General features: G+C 33.3%; 1 protein-coding gene and 1 long non-coding RNA gene across 5 annotated transcripts; one reads left to right on the forward strand and one right to left on the reverse strand.

Annotated features, from left to right (window-relative positions):
* The first annotated feature begins 4522 nt into the window (after positions 1 to 4522).
* On the forward strand, positions 4523 to 14465 carry LOC120092880 (uncharacterized). Of its 4 annotated transcripts, none has more exons than XR_016525126.1 (3): positions 4555 to 4918; positions 5009 to 6499; positions 14116 to 14465. It is a non-coding gene; the product is annotated as an uncharacterized LOC120092880 (long non-coding RNA). The 4 variants fall into 4 exon arrangements; XR_005486208.2 differs by lacking the exon at positions 14116 to 14465 and adding an exon at positions 9243 to 9572; XR_016525127.1 differs by lacking the exon at positions 14116 to 14465 and adding an exon at positions 7763 to 8128.
* Positions 14466 to 15965: 1500 nt separating this feature from the next.
* LOC120068242 (protein SIEVE ELEMENT OCCLUSION B-like) lies at positions 15966 to 20875 on the reverse strand. The gene is made up of 7 exons (XM_039019955.2): positions 20556 to 20875; positions 20358 to 20453; positions 19181 to 19629; positions 18581 to 18678; positions 18314 to 18447; positions 17161 to 17628; positions 15966 to 16821 (listed from the first exon to the last, which is right to left on the reverse strand). Exons 1-7 carry the CDS (start codon positions 20790 to 20792, stop codon positions 16237 to 16239), a joined length of 2067 nt encoding a protein of 688 aa, XP_038875883.2. The 5' UTR covers positions 20793 to 20875; the 3' UTR covers positions 15966 to 16236.
* Between the last annotated feature and the right edge of the window lie 938 nt (positions 20876 to 21813).

Below are 21813 nucleotides of genomic sequence, written 5' to 3' on the forward strand. Positions count from 1 at the left end.
TATGGTGAATCAGGATTAAACGTTGTGAACGCAAGGTTTTTTCCATCTCTGGAAATACTTCTCGCTTTAGTTAACACATTATTCCAACCTTCTTTTGAGAGGTGGAATAACATCTTCACTTCTACTCTCACAGGTGGTGATGCCGTTGAGCATGTGCTAGCTAAACTCAGCTAATTTCTTCAACAAGGATTAACTTACTCACTTAATCCTTCCTTCTTACCCTGGGGAATTAGTTACACATGGTAAAGGAAATGGATGATGAATGTATGGTGAAGAACAGAGAGATGATGATGAATATAATAATGATATTAAAAGATAATGATAAAGCGTTTGTTATAGATAATGAATGAAAGATTAGAGATGGACAACAGTTGATGAATAGGAAATGAGAACAAATACGGAAAGTGTGTCAATGTCTTGACACGGATCCCGATCAGAGACGATTTGCTTGCCGACGTGTGGGAGGGACGTGGTGGAGAACTTCCTTCTCAGGCTTGTTTTCCAAGTAGCAGTGATATGTGCATAGAGCTTATCTTCAGGAATGGGAATGAATAAAGGCCTAAGATGACGTGCATTTTTGCATGTCATCAATTATCATACAATCTCCTCCATTAGTTTAAATCATGATATTCCTATGTTGCGCGTGCTGTCGTTTTTAGGCGACACTAACTAGTCATTAACCACGACGATCCCCACAGAGTGTTGTAACATAGGATTTGGAATCCAGACTTCAGTAATGAATAAGGTCTTATAGTTCCGTCTTGGGTATTGTCTTCCATCTTGGGGGCATATTCATACCGTTCTATAAAATCTGAAAAATGGCAGGTCACACTTACAAGAATTACTAATTGTTAGTAAAGGTCTTGACCGAAAACGATAACCAAAAGAACTATAAAGAGTTATTCTGATATAGTATTTGGTCAAGAGTTGTCTTGCTTCAGTGAAGGAATTGTTGACTGCCCCACGGTAGCAATTGTTCTAAACCACTAATTTATCGTTGCAAATAAATAAAGATTTTTTGGGTACTTTATTATGTTTGCTAAATTTTGATTTAGATGCATAAAGTTTAATAGAATTTGTTTAAATTTTTCAGCAACGTCGAATTCAATTATCCAACTACTAGCTTCCAATAAATTTAACGGTGAAGGATATTCAAACTGGAAATCCAACATCAATACGATATTAGTTGTGGATGATTTAAGATTTGTGTTGACGGAGGAATGTCCTTCCGTTCCCAGTACAACAGCGAACCAAAATGTTTGGGACATCTATGATCGATGGGTTAGGGCTAACAAAAAGGCCCGAACTTACATCTTAGCAAGCACATCTGATGTACTTAATAAGAAACATGAGGTAATGCCCACCGCCCATTGCGACGCTCTGAAGTCTAAAAGCGTGAATTTTCCATCAGTGCCTGATAACTTGTAGAAATCCAAGCTATTTATGCTATTTTATTTAGATATTGTGGCAAAAAGAAAGGAAAGTTGCATCGATAGTATAAAAATTGGCTAAGAAATATGAATATTATGAAATGTCGTAAACACACCCACTAACACCATTGTGGTGGCGAAATAGAATGTTTCAGTCTCTGTTTTGCAGGAAATAGGTCACCACATGCGTTCATGGCTCGAAGACAAAAAAAAATGCATCTATGTCACATGCGCCCATCAATCCAGAACGAAGAGATGATCAACGCAATGACGGCGCATGCGACAATCAATCCTGAGCTTTAGCGATCAACGCAATTTTAACCGCATGCGGTAATAAAAAACAACACCACATGGGGCGATCGATCGAAGATGTGAAGAGCAACGCATTTGCGGACGATTCTGACAAGTGTACAACTTTTAGTTGTGCATTTCTGACGGATTGATTGCGTAACAGAAAGAAATTTTCCATTCCGCCATTTTAGGAACTACCAAAATTAGACAGTGGGGACCACAAATTCAAAGAGCCAAGGTCTCGCCTATAAATAGCTTCCTCAAATTCGCTAAAGGAGATACATGTATACGTAGAGAGGTGCATATATTGATACTGAGAGAGAGGCTGGTCTGAAGCGACTTACAGATTAAATCTGGGAGAATGACGAGACAAGGCCGAGAGGTGAGTCTCCGAGCAGAGAATTCTTCTGATTCCCGAAGTTGAAGCTCTGTGCAAGGGTCAGGTCTACCGAGGAAGCAAGTCTGAGAGGGAAGCTTTCCTCTCCACCATTTCCACACACCGGCAAGCACAAATCTTCAATCGAAATCTGTATCAAGACGTTGGCACTCTTTCCATATTTGTTTCTATTCTCTATTTCATCTTCTATGTTCATCTTCTATAATCCTTCATTCACAACATGTATCAAATGCTTAATTTTAGAATTAAATGTTATCATCGTCACCATTATCATCTTTCTGTCTCTTTCCATACGTTTATCATCCATTTTCTCCATGATGTGTTCTTAATCTCCGGGGTGAAAAGCGAGAATTAAGGGAGTGAGTTAATTTGTATTAAGGAATTAATTAAGTTTAGCTAAACCATGCTTGACGGCATCTTCACCTATGAAAGCAGAAGTGAAGATGTTATTCTGCTTATCGAGAAAAGGTTGGAAGAATGCATTAACTAAAGCGAGAAGTATTTCCAGAGATGGAAACAACCTTGCGTTTATCACTTCATCTTTGTTTCACCATAGATATATGGGAACGCGACCAATTACTGAGAGGTGTACGCCAAGGGAAAGCGGAACCTTAGTTGCGTCCTTAACGCGATTGACAAACTTGCAATGTTTTTACTCTTTACTCTTTCTCTTTCTACTTCATTCATAAGACTTGCCATCGCATATATCGATTCTTTTGTACAACTTCACAGTTAGTCCTCGACATCAGTATCATGTATCATGTATCTTGTATCATGTATCATAGTAGTTTAGGACTTTACTTTACAACGCATTTTTACTTTATCGCAATTTATATTTCTGTACAAACCAACATTCTTGATTCATTATTAAAATCGGTCGCATGTATCATATAAGTATTGCATTAACGACAACAATCCTCGCGTTCGATCTCGGATCACTCTGAGAAACTTGTGTTGGAATTATACTTGGTTTCAGTGCAATGAAACTTGTGACACGCACTACTTCATCGCATTCTACGAACATATCACTATCAATGCAGACACTTAGAATGTAGTATCACACAAATTATCTTTATCGCAAAGCACTTGAGCGCATTTAGTACATCATTCATTTCATCATCACAGTACATGCATAATAAGGAACTAATTTTTATCGTTACAGTGCCATGACACAATACCCGAGCATTGCGGCATCATCGCAATTTTATAAATAGAAAAGATTGTCACCTAGGCAAAAAAAAAAAAAAAACTCTGATTTCTACCGATTGGAACTCGATTTCTCTCTATTTTTTTTTTTTTCTATTTGGTAGATGTATTTAAACTCAAACCCATTGATCGGCATATCGATTATGGGCTAAGGTATCATTCTCTAGGTAAGGTTTTTAGGATTTTTCCCTAATTTGATGTATTTGTGAGTTTTTAAACCAAAATATTGTAATTTTTCGAATTCAATTCTATTTTTATGAGATTTTATCATATTGTAGTAAGCTTGTAGATTATATAATAATACTTTTGATTGATGTATGATTCGTGACACCTAATAGTATGTCGATCTATAGGAAGCAATAAGTTAGGTTGCCTTGCGAATCAATTAAAATTACTATTGATCTAACTAACCTAGAATTGAATCAAACGAATATTTAATTAGGGGCTTGAAAATTAAATATTCCACCTAACAGTTCCTTAGGTATGAATGCAATTAGAGCAATTTAAAGTTCTCTAAGAAATCTTCCCTCTCATCCTCTCCATCTTCTTCCCTCTTCCTAGGATTTAAGCAAAGCCCATAACTCCTGCTTGAGTCTTTGAATCCCAAAAGAGAATACAGAGAGTTCTCAACTGGTAGTGTCCGTGCGTGAAAAAGGAGATCCACGAAGAAGAAGTTCTGTTCGTGGCTAGTACGAGGGATTACTTGAATAAAGGTTCTTCAAAGGTGGGGTTTCTTGAAACTTGTTTTCTTTGTAAAAGCATGTTGTAGTTTAACCTTGAATGCATATCTACTTGTATGTTTACTGTAAATTTTATATTCGATAATTAATGAAATTTAGACGATCCGCTTCTGCTCAAGGATCCCCTCATGTCGAGTTCCCTTCAATAGCAACTTTGTACTTCCTTTCCCCATCATCAAATTTCTGACCAATATCTTATTCAGTATCTCTATTCAAGATTGCTTCCATCTGAGAGGAGCAACATTGATGCAGTTGTCGATGGAGCTTTAGATGACAAAACGCCCACTGAAGCTAGCTAGCTAATATCAACTATGGTAGAGAATTCATAGAATTTTGGATCAAGGACTCTAGAATATGATATTGTTCAAGTTAAAGAGGTTAGTGAGTTGAGAACTCAAGTATCTAATCTAGTTTCTCTTTTCACTCAGGTTGCTCAAGAAGAACTTCCCCAAATTAAAACATATAGAGCATGTAGAGTGGTTGGACATGCTTTAGAAGCTTGCCCATGAAGTCAACCTCAGTTAATGCAATACACTACACTTTTCAATAGCATTTTAGCGTAGCCTTTCAATACAAGGCTATTAAAAAACAAAAGAAAAAAAGCGGGAGGGTTAAAATTTAGGACGCTCAATTTCTTCATTTTTTCAGATTACGCGCTGTTGGATTTGTTTTCTCTTCCGCCTTTTCCTTCAAGCGTCATTTCTCTTCTGCCTCTTAGTTCAAGTGCAGTCTCTTCCCCTTCATTTTCTTTCTCGTCTTCTCCTTCGAACAGCTCCATCTATTGTTTGCTCTTAGGTTTCTCTCTCGTTTCTCGTCTCCAACTTCGCAAGTCAGTCGCAGCGTGAAGCATATTTGTTAGTCCTCTCCAACTTTGTTTGTCCTTCTCTTTCACTCACACATTCTTCATCACAAACCCTAGCCTCAACTCTTGTCTCATTTGACAGGTTACTTATGTTGTGGCCTTTTCCGTTCTCAAAGCTTCCACATCTCTTGTAGAGTTTGTGTATAGGATCGAGAAGAGCCAGAATACTGGAATGGTGCTCTCAAGCCCTAACTTTTAAAGGCTTCACGTCGAGCAATTGGATTTGTTTTACTGGATCGTTGATTCTGATGCCCTTCTCTTGGTGTGTGCTTTCCTTCAACTCTAACCTTTTTTGGCTTATTTTTTTTAATTGAAGACTATGATTGTTCTCCTTCTTTTGACTAAATGCGATGGAGAGAGATTGAATGTGTGTTTCAACCCAACTCATTGGGCATAAATAAAGCCAAATCAGATTAGGATTGATTTTCTCAATCTACCAAAAACGATTATATCCAAAATAATCTCGATGTTGGAGAAGATTGGATTGCAGCTAAACAAGAAACTGAATAATGGCAGAAGATGCTTACAATAATAGGACCAAGCTTGATCACAATAAAAGATCTGTAATAAAAGAGTTGATGTTCTATATTTGCTCTTCAAGACTTGTCAAATATTGTTTTATCATTTTTTCGGTTTGTATATTTCTTTGAAAATAACAAAAAACCTCCCAAAGTATCGTTGAAGTGCATTATAGAAAAAGACCCACTACGATTGTTTTGACTCGTTTGTAATTGCATGTTGTACAAGGGTATAGTTCCACTCTTGGGACACTATATTCCATGTAAGTTGAAAAGATCATGGGTTGAGAGCACCATTCCAATATTGGGCCGAAGCCGAATTTTTCTTGAGTTGACAAACTTGACGGCCATGATTAGGATTAGCCTTTTTCTTATAATTTATTATCTTCGCTGCAGTTTTTTTAACTTTATTTGAGACTTCAAGATCTTGGGTGGAGTTGCAATGAAAAATTTGAAGCCTTAATTCCTTTACTAAAAATAATGGCCCACTAGATCATTGTTGCTCGTTGTCTTTCAGGTCTAATCTTGAATTATCTCTTGAATTATCTATACTGAGTGCTTTCTTTTTGTGTATTAGTTTTGTTATATGGTTTGTTTTTTCAACTATGAAGTTTAGATTTGGCAACCTTCACTACAAGATATATCACTTTTTATAGCATTTCAACTAAGGTGAAAAGGTCTCACATTTTCCCCTTCCCTTTATTTCTCTGTTCTTTCTTTTTTATTTATGTGTTTCTCTCCACTTAATCTTGATTCTTGATGAAGCCCCAATTTTGATTCGCAAAAACCAGTTGAGTTGGAATTCACTTGATGTCGTAAAACTGATTCACAACGCACCAAGCTTTGATTAGACGTCAGAAAGTGTGGACGGATGAGCGTGAAGTCAGTGAGAGGAGCGCTTGTGACCGAATAGATGGTGTTTTCGGAGGTGGCCCACGACTCTATGTTGGGATTGAAACCTTGCGACAGAGGCACCTCTTTAAGCTTTTCCTATAACAACAAATAGGGTTTGTGATTGGGCTCTCCAAAAACTCAACATCATTTCAGGTTTTTAGGTATTCTTTTTCAGTTCATTGTTTTCTTTTTCATTTTGCTTTCTCTCTATATTTTCCACTGATTTCTTCTACTGAATGTCTACTGTTATAGCTTCTATTTTAGCTAAATTCAATTTGTTAAATTCAGCTCTGTTGGTAAAAGTTTACTGCTGCATAGAGCCTGTTTTAAAAAATGCCTCGTGAAATTGTTTATTTGATTTGGCAATGGTGAAGTAATTGTTCTTTATTTTGGATTTTTTTCTTAATGTGCTGTTTTGTTCCAAGAAAAATAAGTGAAGGGTTTCCATGGAATGATTTTTCTTGGGGTCTTTAATATTCTCTTATCCAAAATCCTAGCTAAACTAGTTTTTGTAGCTTAATTGAATAAAAACCAATTTCAGGAAGATAATTATTAAAACATATATACTCAATTTTTTTTAACATGAAGAATCAAAACAGAAATTTGAAGGAACCAAGATTAAAATGCTTTCTTGAAAAGTACTTTACCTTTTTTCTGTTGCAAATATAGTTTTAGGCAAAATGGTGACCCCTTATCCAAAGTAGACTTCCATCAAAAGCTTTTGCTTGTCTTCTTCTGAGAGAACATCAAAATTATGTAGGAAAAGATTTGTTTTTTTTTTTGAAACCCACGACACTTGGTGCTTAATGATTTAATGTTAAACCTGGATGCTAACTCTGTTATCACAAGCCTACACTTGTTGTGGTTAAACAATCTAATTACTTCTTTTCTTACTTTGTAATCTTCCAATCCCTTTCCATAATCTTGCAATTCCTTTACCATCCAAGATGGATCTTGGAAAAATACAGAGATGGCTTCTTCATATTTTCATAAGCTTAGTACAAAAAAAGGACTCTTTGTTTTTCAATTTACTTATGATTCTACTCATATTTGAGTATCATTGGTATTCTTTAGTCCAACATCCGATGAAATAATTTATAAACTATTTTATATATTCAATTCCTTAGTGATTACTCTAACAGACAATTTTTTGACAAATAATTTAAAATTGTTACAAAAAAGAAAGACAAACGAAAATTTCAACTTTGAGAACCGTTTATCATATGCCTCAGTCATGATTTCAATTTAGATTGCAAGCCCTAAGGTTGTCTATCAACTCAATCCCACTCTTAGTGATGAAAAAATCAGCAAGCAAAGGCAATTTGGGTCTATAAAAGGGCTACAAAATATTCATACGGTGACAATACTATAAATATTGTTTTATTATTGAAGGTTAGCACATCTCACATTCTCTTTTCTTTCAGATGTCACAGGTTGTTTTTTCTTTCTTCATATTTTTCTGGAGTTGAGAGCTTATTCTAGCACTTCCCATGAGTTATTTGTACTTTAGACTTGGTAAAGAATGATTTCTCTACTTGGTGTTATGATGAAGTATTCTTTTATTACTCTAATCCTTAATGGTGTACCTAAAAAATGTGAGTCCTTGTATGGATGGAGAAAGAATAAGTTGCACTTTTCTTTTTGCATTTGCAGTTGTGGGGATACATGTCTCTGCATTTTTAATGACACTTATAATTTAGATGTTCTCTCATTGTTGTGTGCCTTTTTCTTCCCTGTAAAGAACCTAAACCATTTGTTGATGTGTATTGATCTGTTATTTCCACTGCCAAGATGGTCTTTGGCCTATGCTATAATTATTGTTCACTATTGATATAGATAATTGGTTGCAACTTATTTTATAGAATATTCACTGATATGTGCAAGCAAAGCCTTCTCTACCATGATCTCTGTTATTTGGACGTTGATTTGACTTAATGGCCTGACTTCTTCAAAGTTTGCTACCTATTTGGATGTTGGTTTGGTTTTTATTTGACTAATGGCCATGCAATAGTTTAACAAAATTTTCATAATATCATTTATCAACATTTTGGCATATTAGTCAAGCACTTGCTTTGTTTTTTTACATTTGGTTGTTCAAGGTCATTGTGAATAAGGTTGTCAAGGTTCAAACCACGACCAACCATTTAGGATATTAACAATCATGAATTTCCATGTATAAATCATACAAAGGTGTACATATTTTAGCCTAACACCCATGGTTACCAAAACTAGCTTTTACTATAATCTTATATAGATTTTCTGAAACATAAATAACATTGGTCAGATGAGGCAAGTAACTTTTCCATGTAGACATAGCAGATCTTGTCTTGTAGACTGGTAAATTGTGTATACTAGATGCAGTTTACTAGATGCAATCTCCAACTTGAATGACTTCTCAACTTTCTTGCTTTCAAATTTAACTCTTTTGGGTATTATTAGTGAGATGATTATGACTGATTTTTTCAATTGACAAACTTTTTATGTTGCATAAATCTAGATAACTTGTTAAAATTTTAGGTTAGGATATCCAAAATGAATGTTATTTGCTTGTGAGAAATTGGAGGAGTTCTAGTTCAAAATCTAGGATATCCAAAATCTAGATAAGTTGCAATCAGCTCTAGTTCAAAAGATTCATAACGAAGGAGTGGTGCAAATGAAGTTCAATTGCATAGATTTTAAATCTCAATTGTGTGCGGATGCTCCCATGGCTAGTGATTACCTGCCTTTTAATTTAATAAACTTATCTTTTGCATTGTGAAGATTAGTGATACTTTACATATAAAACGCATGGTTGAGGAAGAAACTTCATTAGTCTTTCCATACTTTTCCAACTTTATGAATTTGCATTATTACGCTCTCAAGTACTCAATGGATTTGATAATATTTTCTCATTGATACTGTTAGGGTGAGCAACTTTTCATAATCTTGGAGACCCATTGTGGAAGTTAAAATTGATCGCACCATTTGTAGCAGACTACCGAATGAGTTAAAGAGTTGTCATTTCTAAGTTAATTTTTTTGTTGTCTTTGCAATCTTTGCATTGCAAAATAGGATGTTGGATGCTTCTTTAAGTGTGCTTGAAATTTCTAGCATAATTTTAAATCGAAGTATTCCCAAGTGTGGTTGCAATCTTTTTGTTTTTGATCATATGATTTTTTTTTTTATCTTTGAACTTCCAAGATAAATCCAAACAACATAATTTTTATCCCTTCAATGGTCACTTATTTACAAGTAGTTTTTCTCGAGTGTTTTATAGTAATGTTTGCATATGAAGTGATTGTTTAGTTAGGATTTGCGGTTGCTTTCTTAGATGTGATGTGCGTTCATTCCTTGTAGGTGCGATAATAATTCTCCTCGGTGCGCAGTTTTAATAGAAGAATCCTCTCCTAACTAAACAGATTAAGCAATAGAAGTATGACTATGAGAATTGGTAGAGACGCGACGACTGTTAATGCGTAATAAGATGCATGAAAAAATAGATAAAATAGTGGAGGGGAAAGCTTCACTGCATCATTAAGCTTGATCGCAAGGGTAATCCCAACCAGCACAAGTTATGCGATCATGCTGTACATAAATATGCACATGTGATGCATATGTGAAAATGTTGATAGAGCTTATGTCTAAGTCTCTATTCTTATGCGATCTAACACACATGAGATAAGGTGACCACATACCACCATATCCTATTTCAAGGGCGCATGCGATGTGTAAATAGCAATAGAACTTATGTCTAAGTTTCTACTTCTTGCTTGTGTGATTCTAATCCGACTCTCTCAAATCTAGATTCTATCTTTAGACTACTCTCTCAAGTATGACCAAAGGGTGAATGATGCACTCATAAGACAAGATAATCACATAAAACATGGTTGAACATAAGATTATTCCTATCTCTAGGAACACTGCCTACTTTGCTTAGTGAGTTCTCACCGTTGATCAGCTCATAGACAAGCGTTGTTACAGCCTCACACTAAGCAAAGAGGATTTACTCATTATACTCGTGCAATGCACACCTCTCGGTGGTTTGTTACATGCTTCATATGTCTATGCCGCATGATTGAGTATGTGATACTCTCACAATCTTACTTAGTTCGTTGCAATGAAAGTAAGGGATAATAACGACAAAGTTAATGAAGATGGAGTCGAAGGAAATAAAGAGATGCATTAATTACAAAATGTATTAATGTCTTAAGCCAAAATGTAATACAATACAGATGTAGAAGAGAGATGGAGGGCTAGATGTAGGCAATCTCTTGCTTCCATCAGATGTGTGTCAAGGCTGCCGGTGGTGCCATGGAAGGGCGGTGGAGTAGTCTCTCTCAAGATCTATCTCCAGCAAAGCTCTGGTCGTCACTTGGAATGGGTGAAGAAATGAAGAACTCTCAAAGAATGTCTTCTCACGCTCTCATCTATGATCACAAGGATCTGCCTTAAGGCAGAAGCTTGGATACCTTGAATTTGGGCTCTAAGGCTCTATTTATAGAGCTCAATCGCCGACAGCATTCATGGTCTCGTCCTGAATCTTTGTCACTAACGGCGTGATGGTCCAACTCTGAACCTTTGCCACTAACGGCGCGGTAGGTGAAATGTCAACATCATCTTTTCGGTACTCCAAGGTATGCATTTATGCTCATTTTTGTCGAAGTACCATCGCATTCCACCAACCTTGCGATCATCCTTCTATCATGGTTATTACTCTGTAACCGCAACATCCATGCGATGAACACACGCGATCACCCTTGCGATGATCTGGGATTCACTGCATACGATCGATTCCTACAATAGCTACAAAAATAGACATTTCGACGTAGAATAATGCATATTATTGGGTTAGCGGAGATTTCCTATGTTGATCGACGCAAGCTCACTTTTCATATGAATTCTTAGTATAATCACCACATATTCTACTTGTTAACCCTCATAATTCTAAATAAGAGGCTATAATAACTTGTATTTCTGCCAGTTATCAATGATACAATAAGCAAAATTCTTGGTCCTGATCGTGGTCATGTTAGAGGACTTGAATTTGGAGTGACCACATCAAAGTTGTCTACATTTTCTCAAAGAGAGAGTTATACCCAACTTAAAGAAAAGTGTAACAAGATGGAGGGAGAGATGATTGAAATGAGATATTTGATTTCTCACCTACTCAAAGTTCAAGTATGCTACTAACTAGTAGAATCGATGTGGGCTTATGTTTATGTTTTCTTATTATTTAATATTTTTACTTTGTTTCTTTAAATTCTTTTAATTTTAGGGAAATACAAGTGAATATCTCTATAATGCTTCAAATGGACCCTTGATTAACAACGTCACTATTGACCCTGTGGTATCTTCACCTTTGGTAAAGTGTTTATCTTGTATTGAATGCTTATTTTGATAACATTTATTTTGGAAATTACATAAATATAATTTTATGTGATCTCTAATGTGTAGAAATGTATGAAACACAACAATATAGGATTAAATGAACATATTTTAGAAGTTATAAATATGCAACAATAGGATTCATTAGAGCTATAAAAAGCTAATAATGCTATGAATACAAAACCTTAACAATAAGGCTTATTATAGCTTTCACTAAATAAATAATTAGAATTATAAATCAATGCTATAATAGACAAACAATAACTACATATTTTTGCTATAAAAGTGAATTCATAGTTTTTCAAAAATGCTCTTACGTGTTACAAAGACTAAATGTGCTATTTGAAACCTGTATTTATAACATTTACGAAACGCTATAAAAATGAATATTTCATAGCATTTAGCAAGTGCTATAGAAGGAAACTTATTATAGCATGTAACAACATGCTATAAACAGTTCAACTTTTCAATAGCGTTTAAAAAGTGCTATGAAAAGCTCCATACTTTTAATAGCATGGGTTGTCACGACTTTGGACAAAATGCTATAATAGACCTATGATAGCATTTTTTTCAAAGTTATAGTAGACCTTTTTTTTCTGTAGTGATAAGAGGCTTCTAAAGGAAGTACGACCCCCATGGGCAAACTTATAACCAAGGGTGGCGAGATCACCCAAATTTCAAATGGGGGTCCAAGGAAAATTTGAGAACTTGGAACCAATCTTCTTCAAGCTCTTCAGGTATGTCTCTCAAGGATGTAGTTAAATCTCTTGTGGACCATTCGTTAAAATTTCAACAGGTACTCCACAATTTGCAAAAGGACAACATACAACTTCAACAAGAAACAAAACAACTTCAACAAGACACAAAGTCTTTTCAACAAGAAACTAGACAAGGCTTCTCAAACTTAGGCACACAAATCATGCAACTTGCAATTGTGGTAAGCAAGCTTGAGAGTAAATCATCAGGAAAGCTACCTACTCAACTGGAGCATGCAAATGTAAGTGCAATCACTCTAAGAAGCGGAAAGGTAATTTCTTCTTCTTCCTAAGTAGCTAGCCCAGTTCAACCAACTCCCAAGAATATTTAAAGCTTAACATAACAACCCTCTACCAAAAAGTCCTATACTTGCTCCACAATTATAGAGCATGAATAACAAAATAACTAATCCCTAAAAATAGGAACAATCTTTGACACAATCAACTTAAACAGAGTGGACTTATTTCAGTCCTAAAGCATTTTCTTAACACATGTGTTGTTGTTAAGAAAAATAGTAGTTCAGCCTCAACTTCAGTGACTAGAGTTGCACTATGGACCAAGCCACCCAGGAAAAGAGATGGTAATCTGGTAACTCACAAGTTGCAGAAATAATGGTATGATTATAGTTATTGTAAGGTTTTTCTTATTACTTTCAATGTCTTGTGAATTTCTAATTTTGATTTATAGAATGTTTTGCTCTTTCTTCCTTGACCACTTTTGTTTTGTTAATTGATGGAATGCTAGGAACGTATTGAAAAAAATTGATAATGAAGGGATAAACACTTCCTCAACTAATATGAAAGATGATGCAATAAGCAAAGTTCTTGGTCCTGATCGTGGTCATGTTAGAGGACTCAAATTTGGAGTGACCACATCAAAGTTGTCTGCATTTTCTCAAAGAGAGAGTTATACCCAACTTGAAGAAAAGTGTAACAAGATGGAGGGAGAGATGATTGAAATGAGATATTTGATTTCTCACCTACTCAAAGTTCAAGTATGCTACTAACTAGTAGAATCGATGTGGGCTTATGTTTATGTTTTCTTATTATTTAATATTTTTACTTTGTTTCTTAAATTCTTTTAATTTTAGGGAAATACAAGTGAATATCTCTCTAATGCTTCAAATGGACCCTTGATTAACAACGTTACTATTGACCCTGTGGTATCTTCACCTTTGGTAAAGTGTTTATTATTTGTTTCCTATATTCTTTATTTATTACTCGTAGATTATTGAACTATCTTTAGATTAACAAACTTTTAATAAGTTTCTCACTATATTATATATTGCTTTTTATATTGCCTTGTTGATAGACTATTAACAATAATAATGCTCTTCGCAAGTGTAAGTTGCTAGATTGGTGTGGTATAGGAGAGGTAGTTGCTAAAGGTCGATGGTCTTCAAATGACCCAAAAGTTCTTGTTCATCATATTCCCCTTGGTCCACAAGCAGTTAGAGTTTGGGTAGACTTATCAATGAAACATGATGCATTTTTATGGAGGCCAAACTCATAAATGACATACATAGAAGATGCAATTGGGAATACAGTTGCATGGTTATTTGACAAAGTTTTAATTAGTACATATATCTATCGATTATTTTATTTCTTTATTTTAATAACTTTACTTAAATTTTTTATTACTTAACTTTTTTTTGTAGGTTGATGAAGGACTATCAGTGCATGCATCTTCAAGAGTTGGAGAATTAATTCTTCCTGTTGATTTTTTACATTTTAAAAATGGATGAACCATACTCTACTTCTTCCTCTAATATTCTACTTGGTAGATCCTTCATGAAAACTGCAAAAACTATAATTAATATAGATAAGGGGTCTTTATGAGTAGAATTTGACGGAGAGGTAATATCCTTCAACATTTATGACGCCATGAGATTTCTGGAGGAATATTATTCTCTTTGCTCCATAGACACATGATGAAATTGATTACATTGTTGATTCCATGTTATACAAAAGTTCTCATTGTTTGGTAGCCCTTTCAATTCATTATGGTTTTAATTTGACTTCTCATAATTCTTCTCGTGCATCTCTTCACTTTTGCAACTATTATAGTTCAAATAAAAAGCATGTTTCTAATTCTTCACTTCAATTTTCTAAAAAGAATGAATCTTCTTCAAAAGATGATAATGATAATTCTTTCAACAACAAATTTTGCCAAAATATAAATACTTCAAAAGAAGATTCAAATTTTCAAAACAAAATTTGTATAAATGAAAAACCTTCAACTAATAATTCAAATTCAAAATTCAATTGTAATAACAAAAATAAAATCAAAGCTTCTAATCTTTGCTCTGTTTTAAATGTGCAGGTAAAAGGGATTGAGCCCAAGGCTCTCCCTTCTCCAAAGAAGAGTAAAAACTTGGGAAGTTGTTTCAAGAACCCCAAGAAGCAAAAACCTAGAAAAACATGAAAATTTTCATGTTCCTTGAGAAACTAGAAAAATCTTTAAAGTAAACGGGTACAGACTCAAAAGCTACAATGAAGGACATGTAAATCAAGTCCAATTGGGCTTGCATTTAGCTAATCCCTCATATACTTGATACCCCTCTTCACCAACGTCGAGCAAACGACGCTAAAAAATTGCAACAAGATAAAATTTTCTCTTTCTTTCTTTTTATTTTCATTTTGTCTTTTCTAATTTTTCATTTTTCTTCTTTCTTTCTTATTTTAGTATTTCAAATTTCTCTTTTTCTTTGTAGGTGATTTACTCAATAAAAAGAGGAAAAATGAGCTCTCAAATAAATAAAACAAAAGCAAGAAATTCTCTCTCAAGCAAATAAGCGATCAACAAGAAAACCACGAAACTTCTCTCTACATCCATTCTCTTTTGTTTGTTGAATTCATTTGTTTATTCTAAACATAGAGGACAATGTTCCATCTTTAAGTTGGGGATGGATAAACATTGCATGTTTTTAGTATTCTCTTGAGTATTTTTTTATTAGCTTTAAAAATAAGCTTCACTGAAAATTTTTGCACTATTTAAATTTTTCTATGTGCAAAATTTTATTTTATTGAATTTAATTAGTTTTATATATGATTATTTCTTGAAAAATTATTTTAAATGATACAACTACTAAAAATATTTACAACTAATAGCAAAATATCACAGTCTATCTATGATAGACAGCGATAAACTATTATCTGTGTCTATCTATGTCATGATATGATAGACACAGATAATATCGCGATGTAACACATATAGACGATGATATTCTATTATTAATTATAAATATTTTGGTTTATTTTCTATATTTGAAAATAGTCTTTATTTTTATTTTTATTTTTGATAAATTAATGGGTGAATTGGAAGAGATTGAACTAAGGGTAAAAACTGCAACATTTTTTAAAATTTATGGACTAAATTTGATATTACCTGAAAGTTTAAGGGTTAACTTTGATTTTCTTTTTCCAATATTTTTCGTATGATGAGAGGAGAGAGAGAGAGATTTGGTAAGATAACGTACTTCATAATTTACGAAAGATTGAAAGAAAATGAGAAATAATAACATAAAAGTATTTCATAACTTTTCGAAATACAGAGAAAGATACAATGATATCATTTAGTTAAATAGCATAAAAATCATACAAATATTCCATCGATGAAATAACTACGAGATCATATGCCTCGATTACAACATAAAAGGGGAAAAAAACAACTCCATTGCCACCAAAAATGGCATCATTTATTATTGATAGTAGTCTTAATTAGTAGTAATAATATAACATATAAAAAAAACGATAACTCACTTTGGATTATGATCACATCACACATCAACACCTCCGTGACAACATTTGAAGTTAATACCAGTCTCCATGAAACGTGGACATTCAGGACAATTCACAATCATAGGAATCCATCCACTAAATCCAGGAAGAACTACCCGATCACATTGATGACTTTTGAGAGCCAATTCATTGAAGTAATCTCTAAAGACATCAGGAAAAGCCTTGAGCCTCAAATTTTGCTTCCATTTTGGGAATTCTTCGAGTAATTTTGATATCAAACTCCCACGACCAACTAACACTGGGGCTGACCCTACAGTTAGAACAACCCAACCATCCTCAGTTTGGTATGATATCAATCTTAAGATGTCTTCTGTTGTTTCACTTGCACTTGAACCTTTTATTTGACTCTTAACTACAAAATAACCCCATTGTATTATCCAAAAACGAGCCATTAGTGCTGGATCATCCTCTCCTGTTGCATCTTTTCCAATACGTACAATCTCAAATGAACTACCATCCATTACTAAAGGATCACTTTTTAAAATTTCTACTCTCTCTTCAAATTGTTGGATCCACAATGGGTTCTTTCCTCCATAGAATAGGATATACTTCTCTCTTGCGATCTGTTTAGAAAGAGTTATATATGTAAAATAATCAATATCTAAAATGATTTTGAGTGAAGAAAGACGTGTTTCACAGGGATTTTGAATATAACAAAAACGATTCTAATTATTTCAAAATAACTCCTAAACATGAATTTAGAAGCATTTTTAACACTTTCAAATGAAAATAAGGACCTGAAATAGTGTAACAGTGTAACAGTGACTTAAAATGATTTGATGATCAAATTTTTTTTTCTAGATCATCGTCCCACTGTTTCATATCCTTATTTCTTCTATCAGTAGTCAAACAAAAACATGTTGTATTAAAAATGCAGGCATATCAATAGTTATAATACATACCCAATTTTGCAATCTTGGTTGATGAGCAAATTTGATAAGAGTTGACTCGGGCCAGTTTTTTCTTAGTAAAACTTCAGTTCTATTGAATGTAAAAGGTATTGCTTCACTTTCCCAAACTCGAATCAAATGAATTGCATTCATGAATTCCACTTTAGATTGTGGGTTTAGTACCACAACTAATGGATCTTCTCTAAGTTGCCATTTTTCTTCAATATATCTCATGCCAGATATCTTTGTAGTGAATTGTACTGAATACCATTTCATTGTAGAACGCAAATAATCATATCTCTTACGATCTTCTTCGTGATAAGGCTCTGGGATTATTGGAATCCAAACTATCTCATGCTTATTATCTCTTTTCAAATCTTCATAAATCTTATGAAAAGCTCTGATATCATCTTCTGAGATATCCAACCCAGAAATTATCAATATCACGTTCTTTCCCGCTAAACTTTCATGAACACTTACCTGAAAAAACACCCACACATTTTTTAGAATGATTTGTATACGCATTATATGTTATTTACGATTTTGGACCTAGGGTTTATAGGAGGTGTTATGTATAAATCCTCTAACCCTACTAGCGTCTTCCTATTTGTGTTATCTGATATTACACTCTAATAACAAAATGGTTTTTTCTCCTCTTTTGATGGACGTAGTTAACACATTGTTAGTAAAGTACTTAAATCTCCGTGTCGATCTTTATTGTTTACATTTTCATGCTTTATTTGCTTGTCGATTTTTTCTTTTCTTTTTGTATACACACCTTCTTACATATAACATACCCTCCTAATAAATTATAATTACATGACTAAATATATTACAAGTTAAGTTTCTCAACTTTCAATTGTATCAATATGTATCTTTCATCTATTTGATATTATTGAATGTTTAGGCTAGTTGCGACTCAACGTAAAATTTAAATTTATATCTAAATAGAACAATTAATTCTTTAAAGTAGACCACACCGATAACTTATACAAAATTAAAGATTCGATACTTAATTATATATTATAAAAGTTTAAGAACATGCTATTGACACAAAATTAAAAATTTAAGATCTGTCAAACGCGTTTAAAAGTTCAAGATTCAAATATATAATTTTCATAATGAACTAAACTTGCAATAGCAAATGTTTAGAGCAAGAAGAGACCTCTCTATGAGTAGTGCCATCAATAAGTGGTTTGGTTTCAGGTTTACCGCTAAGCAACTTGGGAATAACCAATGTAATGTCAGTATGATAATGCTCAATGTGGTCAATCAACCACCGGTAGAGATTAACTTCCTCTGCATTCAAATGAATATATACAACAAATTAAATTTAATGTTATTTTTCAGTCATAGTTAAGCCAATAAATTTGACAATTAATTAATGATATCAATCACTAATAAAAATATTATATATTGTAAAGTATTTGACCATGTTGTTCTCGGATGGCCTCTAGATGCTTTTCGAGTACAGTGAGTACAAGGGCAATTTTTTCAAACAATTCACTCAAATATCTCTGTGACTGATTCCTGGAAAAAAAAACAACCATTTGTAATCAATTTATAAACCAAATAAAATCTTCCAAAGGTATTATATGTGATTGATTCTAAAATAGTTATAAAAATTTGAACAAGATAGATGATATCGATCAATAGGTGCACCAAGACATCTCAACTAGGTTGACACATCTGTAGCATCTTCATCATACCCTAATACTAGAGCGATGCATTTAAAATCACCATGAAACGTATTTTTAATCCTTCAAAATTAATTTTGATGAAATGAAATTGCATTTCAAAGTATAAAATTTAATATTTAATTAATTTTGAGTGATTAAAAATGGGTTTTAGGGTGATTTTGATGATTTGAAAATCACTCTCAAACAAACACTACATAACAAGAGTCAACATGTCATTTTCCGTCGGTCGGTTAGAGTCTTTGACATAAGCCGACTAATTGAAATTAACACAGTTGATCTTGATCGATCGGCTCGATTTGTCGGATTGTTTATGGTAAAGATAAAAAACTTACTCAGTTTCACTGAGGTAGGTGGAGAGCTCAATTCTAGAAGCAACAATAGTGTGGATAACCCAATAAGTAATTAATGGGATTTGACGAAGAGCAGAAGGTAACTCAGGAAGTTCCTTGACATCATATTTTGAGAATTCTCTAATCTCATCCATGTATTTGATTGCTTGTAAGCAGCTTTGAATGAGACTTCTGGGGTTGAGAAACACTTCACGATATCGAAGTGAGTCTAAGTGCTTTTTCAAAGTAGCTACTCGCTTGATAATTGCCAAAGATTTAGCCAATGGATCAGCTTGGGAGTAATGGTAGAGATGCCATAAATCTCCATAATCAGTTGCAAAGGCTAACAAAGTGAGAGCTGCCTTGGCTTCCCATGGATAATTTACCAATATTTCAAAGATTTCTAGTGTGGTTTCGTGTGCTTTTTCTATCCCCGTGGGCTTGCATGATAGCTGAAAATGATGTTACAGTAAAAGTTCAAAAAATAATAACAATAATAGAAGTAGTTCTTTTTGTGCATGGTTTGAAATTTTACTTAGAGATTTCAAAAGGGTTATTAAAAGGTGAAATACATAACAAAAAAAGTTTAAAAAGAAAGAGATACAAAGTATAACCATTAAAACTTTGTTTGATAATCATTTAGATTTAGATTTTTTATTTTTAAAAATTATAGTTATTTTTATGTGTTTTCTTTACCATAGTTTTTATCTTTGTTAAGAAAGCATTTGAATTCTTAGTCAAAATTCAAAACAAAAACAAGTTTTTAAAATGGACAATTGAAAATATAACAATTAAGCTCAAAGTATTAGCAGGTATAGCACAATGCAAAAGAATTTGTAGATATTAAAAAATTTAGATCCAGTTGTATGTAAAGGTCTATCAATGATAGGCTATATCACTGATAAAAGTCTATCCCTTATAGATTTTACTATATTTAATAATTCTTTAATAATATTTCTATACATTTAATTATTAGCCTTAAAAATTCTACTCACTGGAATTACCATTTTTTAAAAACTACTCAACTTTCCATAAATTGAACTTGTTTTTGTTTGTTTGATGTTCACATATTTCTTTGAAAAGTATAAGAAACACACCAAAGAAATATATGTAATCAAACAAGAAAAGATATTAAAAATAAATTAGTTAACAAATATGACATAATTTTATGAATTATGACCTCGCTCGAGATACAGTGAAGGGTACAGAGCGGAGGCTCGATCACAACACCGGATGCCAATGAATCATTTGAATACACCAAACGCCCTTCACTTCCCTGCATGCATGGACAATATTATAATGTGTCAAACACTGGAAAAGAAAAAAAAGACAAGCCAAATTTTTTATATGTATGTGAATATATAGTAATTGTTTTTACGCGATGAACGGTATCAGTAATTCGATCAGCAGTGGTGATAATGCTCTCAATAACTGAGATGTAATTGGAAAGGTCAATTTTAGTAGTGTCGTCATCACGATGTTTGGCATAAATGTGGCCGGTGACGAGGTCGTCGGAGTAATGTCTCATGCTCATCTCCTCCTTGTCCTTAGGGTTGGCTGATTGCTTAGAATGAAGCAATGCAGGTGTGGTGGGTGCCTTGTGTGGAGCGGCCATGGTTTAAGGGAAGTGAAAAATAATAGAAGGAAAGATTATAAGGGTTGAGAGATGTTTGGTTGTGTTGTCTATTGGAATTGTTTAGGCTATATTTATACACATAAAAATATTCTATAAAAGACAGAAAAGGCAAAGAGTATGAAAGAAACCATTGTTCTTGTCAGAAGAAAAGAATTTGTGTTGCATGCTGAATTTGAGCTTTAGTGAAGCTTATGATTTGATGTAGGCCATATCTCACTTTCTTTGTTGTCTTTTCCCTTTATTTATTTTTTAAAAAATATACTACAAAATAAATAGAGGTTAATAAGAGCAAGTTTAATTTACAAAAGAGAAAAGAAAGACAGAATTATGACCAATATTATTACTTAGTATATATTTTGTGTTGAGCTATAAAAAATTGGTTAGACATTTGTAGGAATGGATCGAACTATCGATCTTTGAAAATGATAATAAATGTCTTTGATATCTTTTGAATTATTTGAAGTTAAAAAATCTTAATCTACAATCCCATGCATTAACAAATATAATTGAAATGTGTTCCCTCTTAGATAAACTTAGAATATTTCATTTCAAAATCAATTCGGAGTAACTCATGCATGTATCTTTTATATAATATAGAGTGTCAAATCTCTATTTTTTTTAATGTAGGATTTTCAACACTCTCTTAATGTTAATTGTATGTACAAGTATAGACTCGCTATTTTCTAATATTTTTAATGTTAAAATTACAAGTTTAGAACTTGAAATAAAATGAAATCTTAGTATAATTCTCAAGAAAAAAAAATGTTTGTTCAGAGAGAATCTACTATTGGTACAATGTTTTAAGAAATTTAATGAGACAATGGGAAATTTTAATTTTTTTTTTTTTTTTGGAAAAAAAAAATCGATTTGTCTTATTTAGACAAGAAATTAAGCTATAGTGACTATTTTTTTAGTTTCATCCAAAAGACATATACTATCGGAAATATGTGTCCCTCGTTGATATTTCAATGTGAGACTTTAGTCACATTCCAAACAATTA

Source organism: Benincasa hispida, chromosome 12 (genome assembly GCF_027475165.1).
Source record: "Benincasa hispida cultivar pf3 chromosome 12, pf3_genome.v1.1, whole genome shotgun sequence".
NCBI lineage: Eukaryota > Viridiplantae > Streptophyta > Magnoliopsida > Cucurbitales > Cucurbitaceae > Benincasa > Benincasa hispida.

Coding starts and splice junctions, on each gene's coding strand:
- LOC120068242 (XM_039019955.2), bottom strand. CDS start 20,792: ATGGCCGCTCCACACAAGGCACCCACCACACCTGCATTGCTTCATTCT. Junction 18,448..18,580: donor GGCCATCCGAGAACAACATG/GTCAAATACTTT, acceptor ATTTGAATGCAG/AGGAAGTTAATCTCTACCGG. Junction 17,629..18,313: donor ATGGCACTACTCATAGAGAG/GTCTCTTCTTGC, acceptor GTGTTTTTTCAG/GTAAGTGTTCATGAAAGTTT.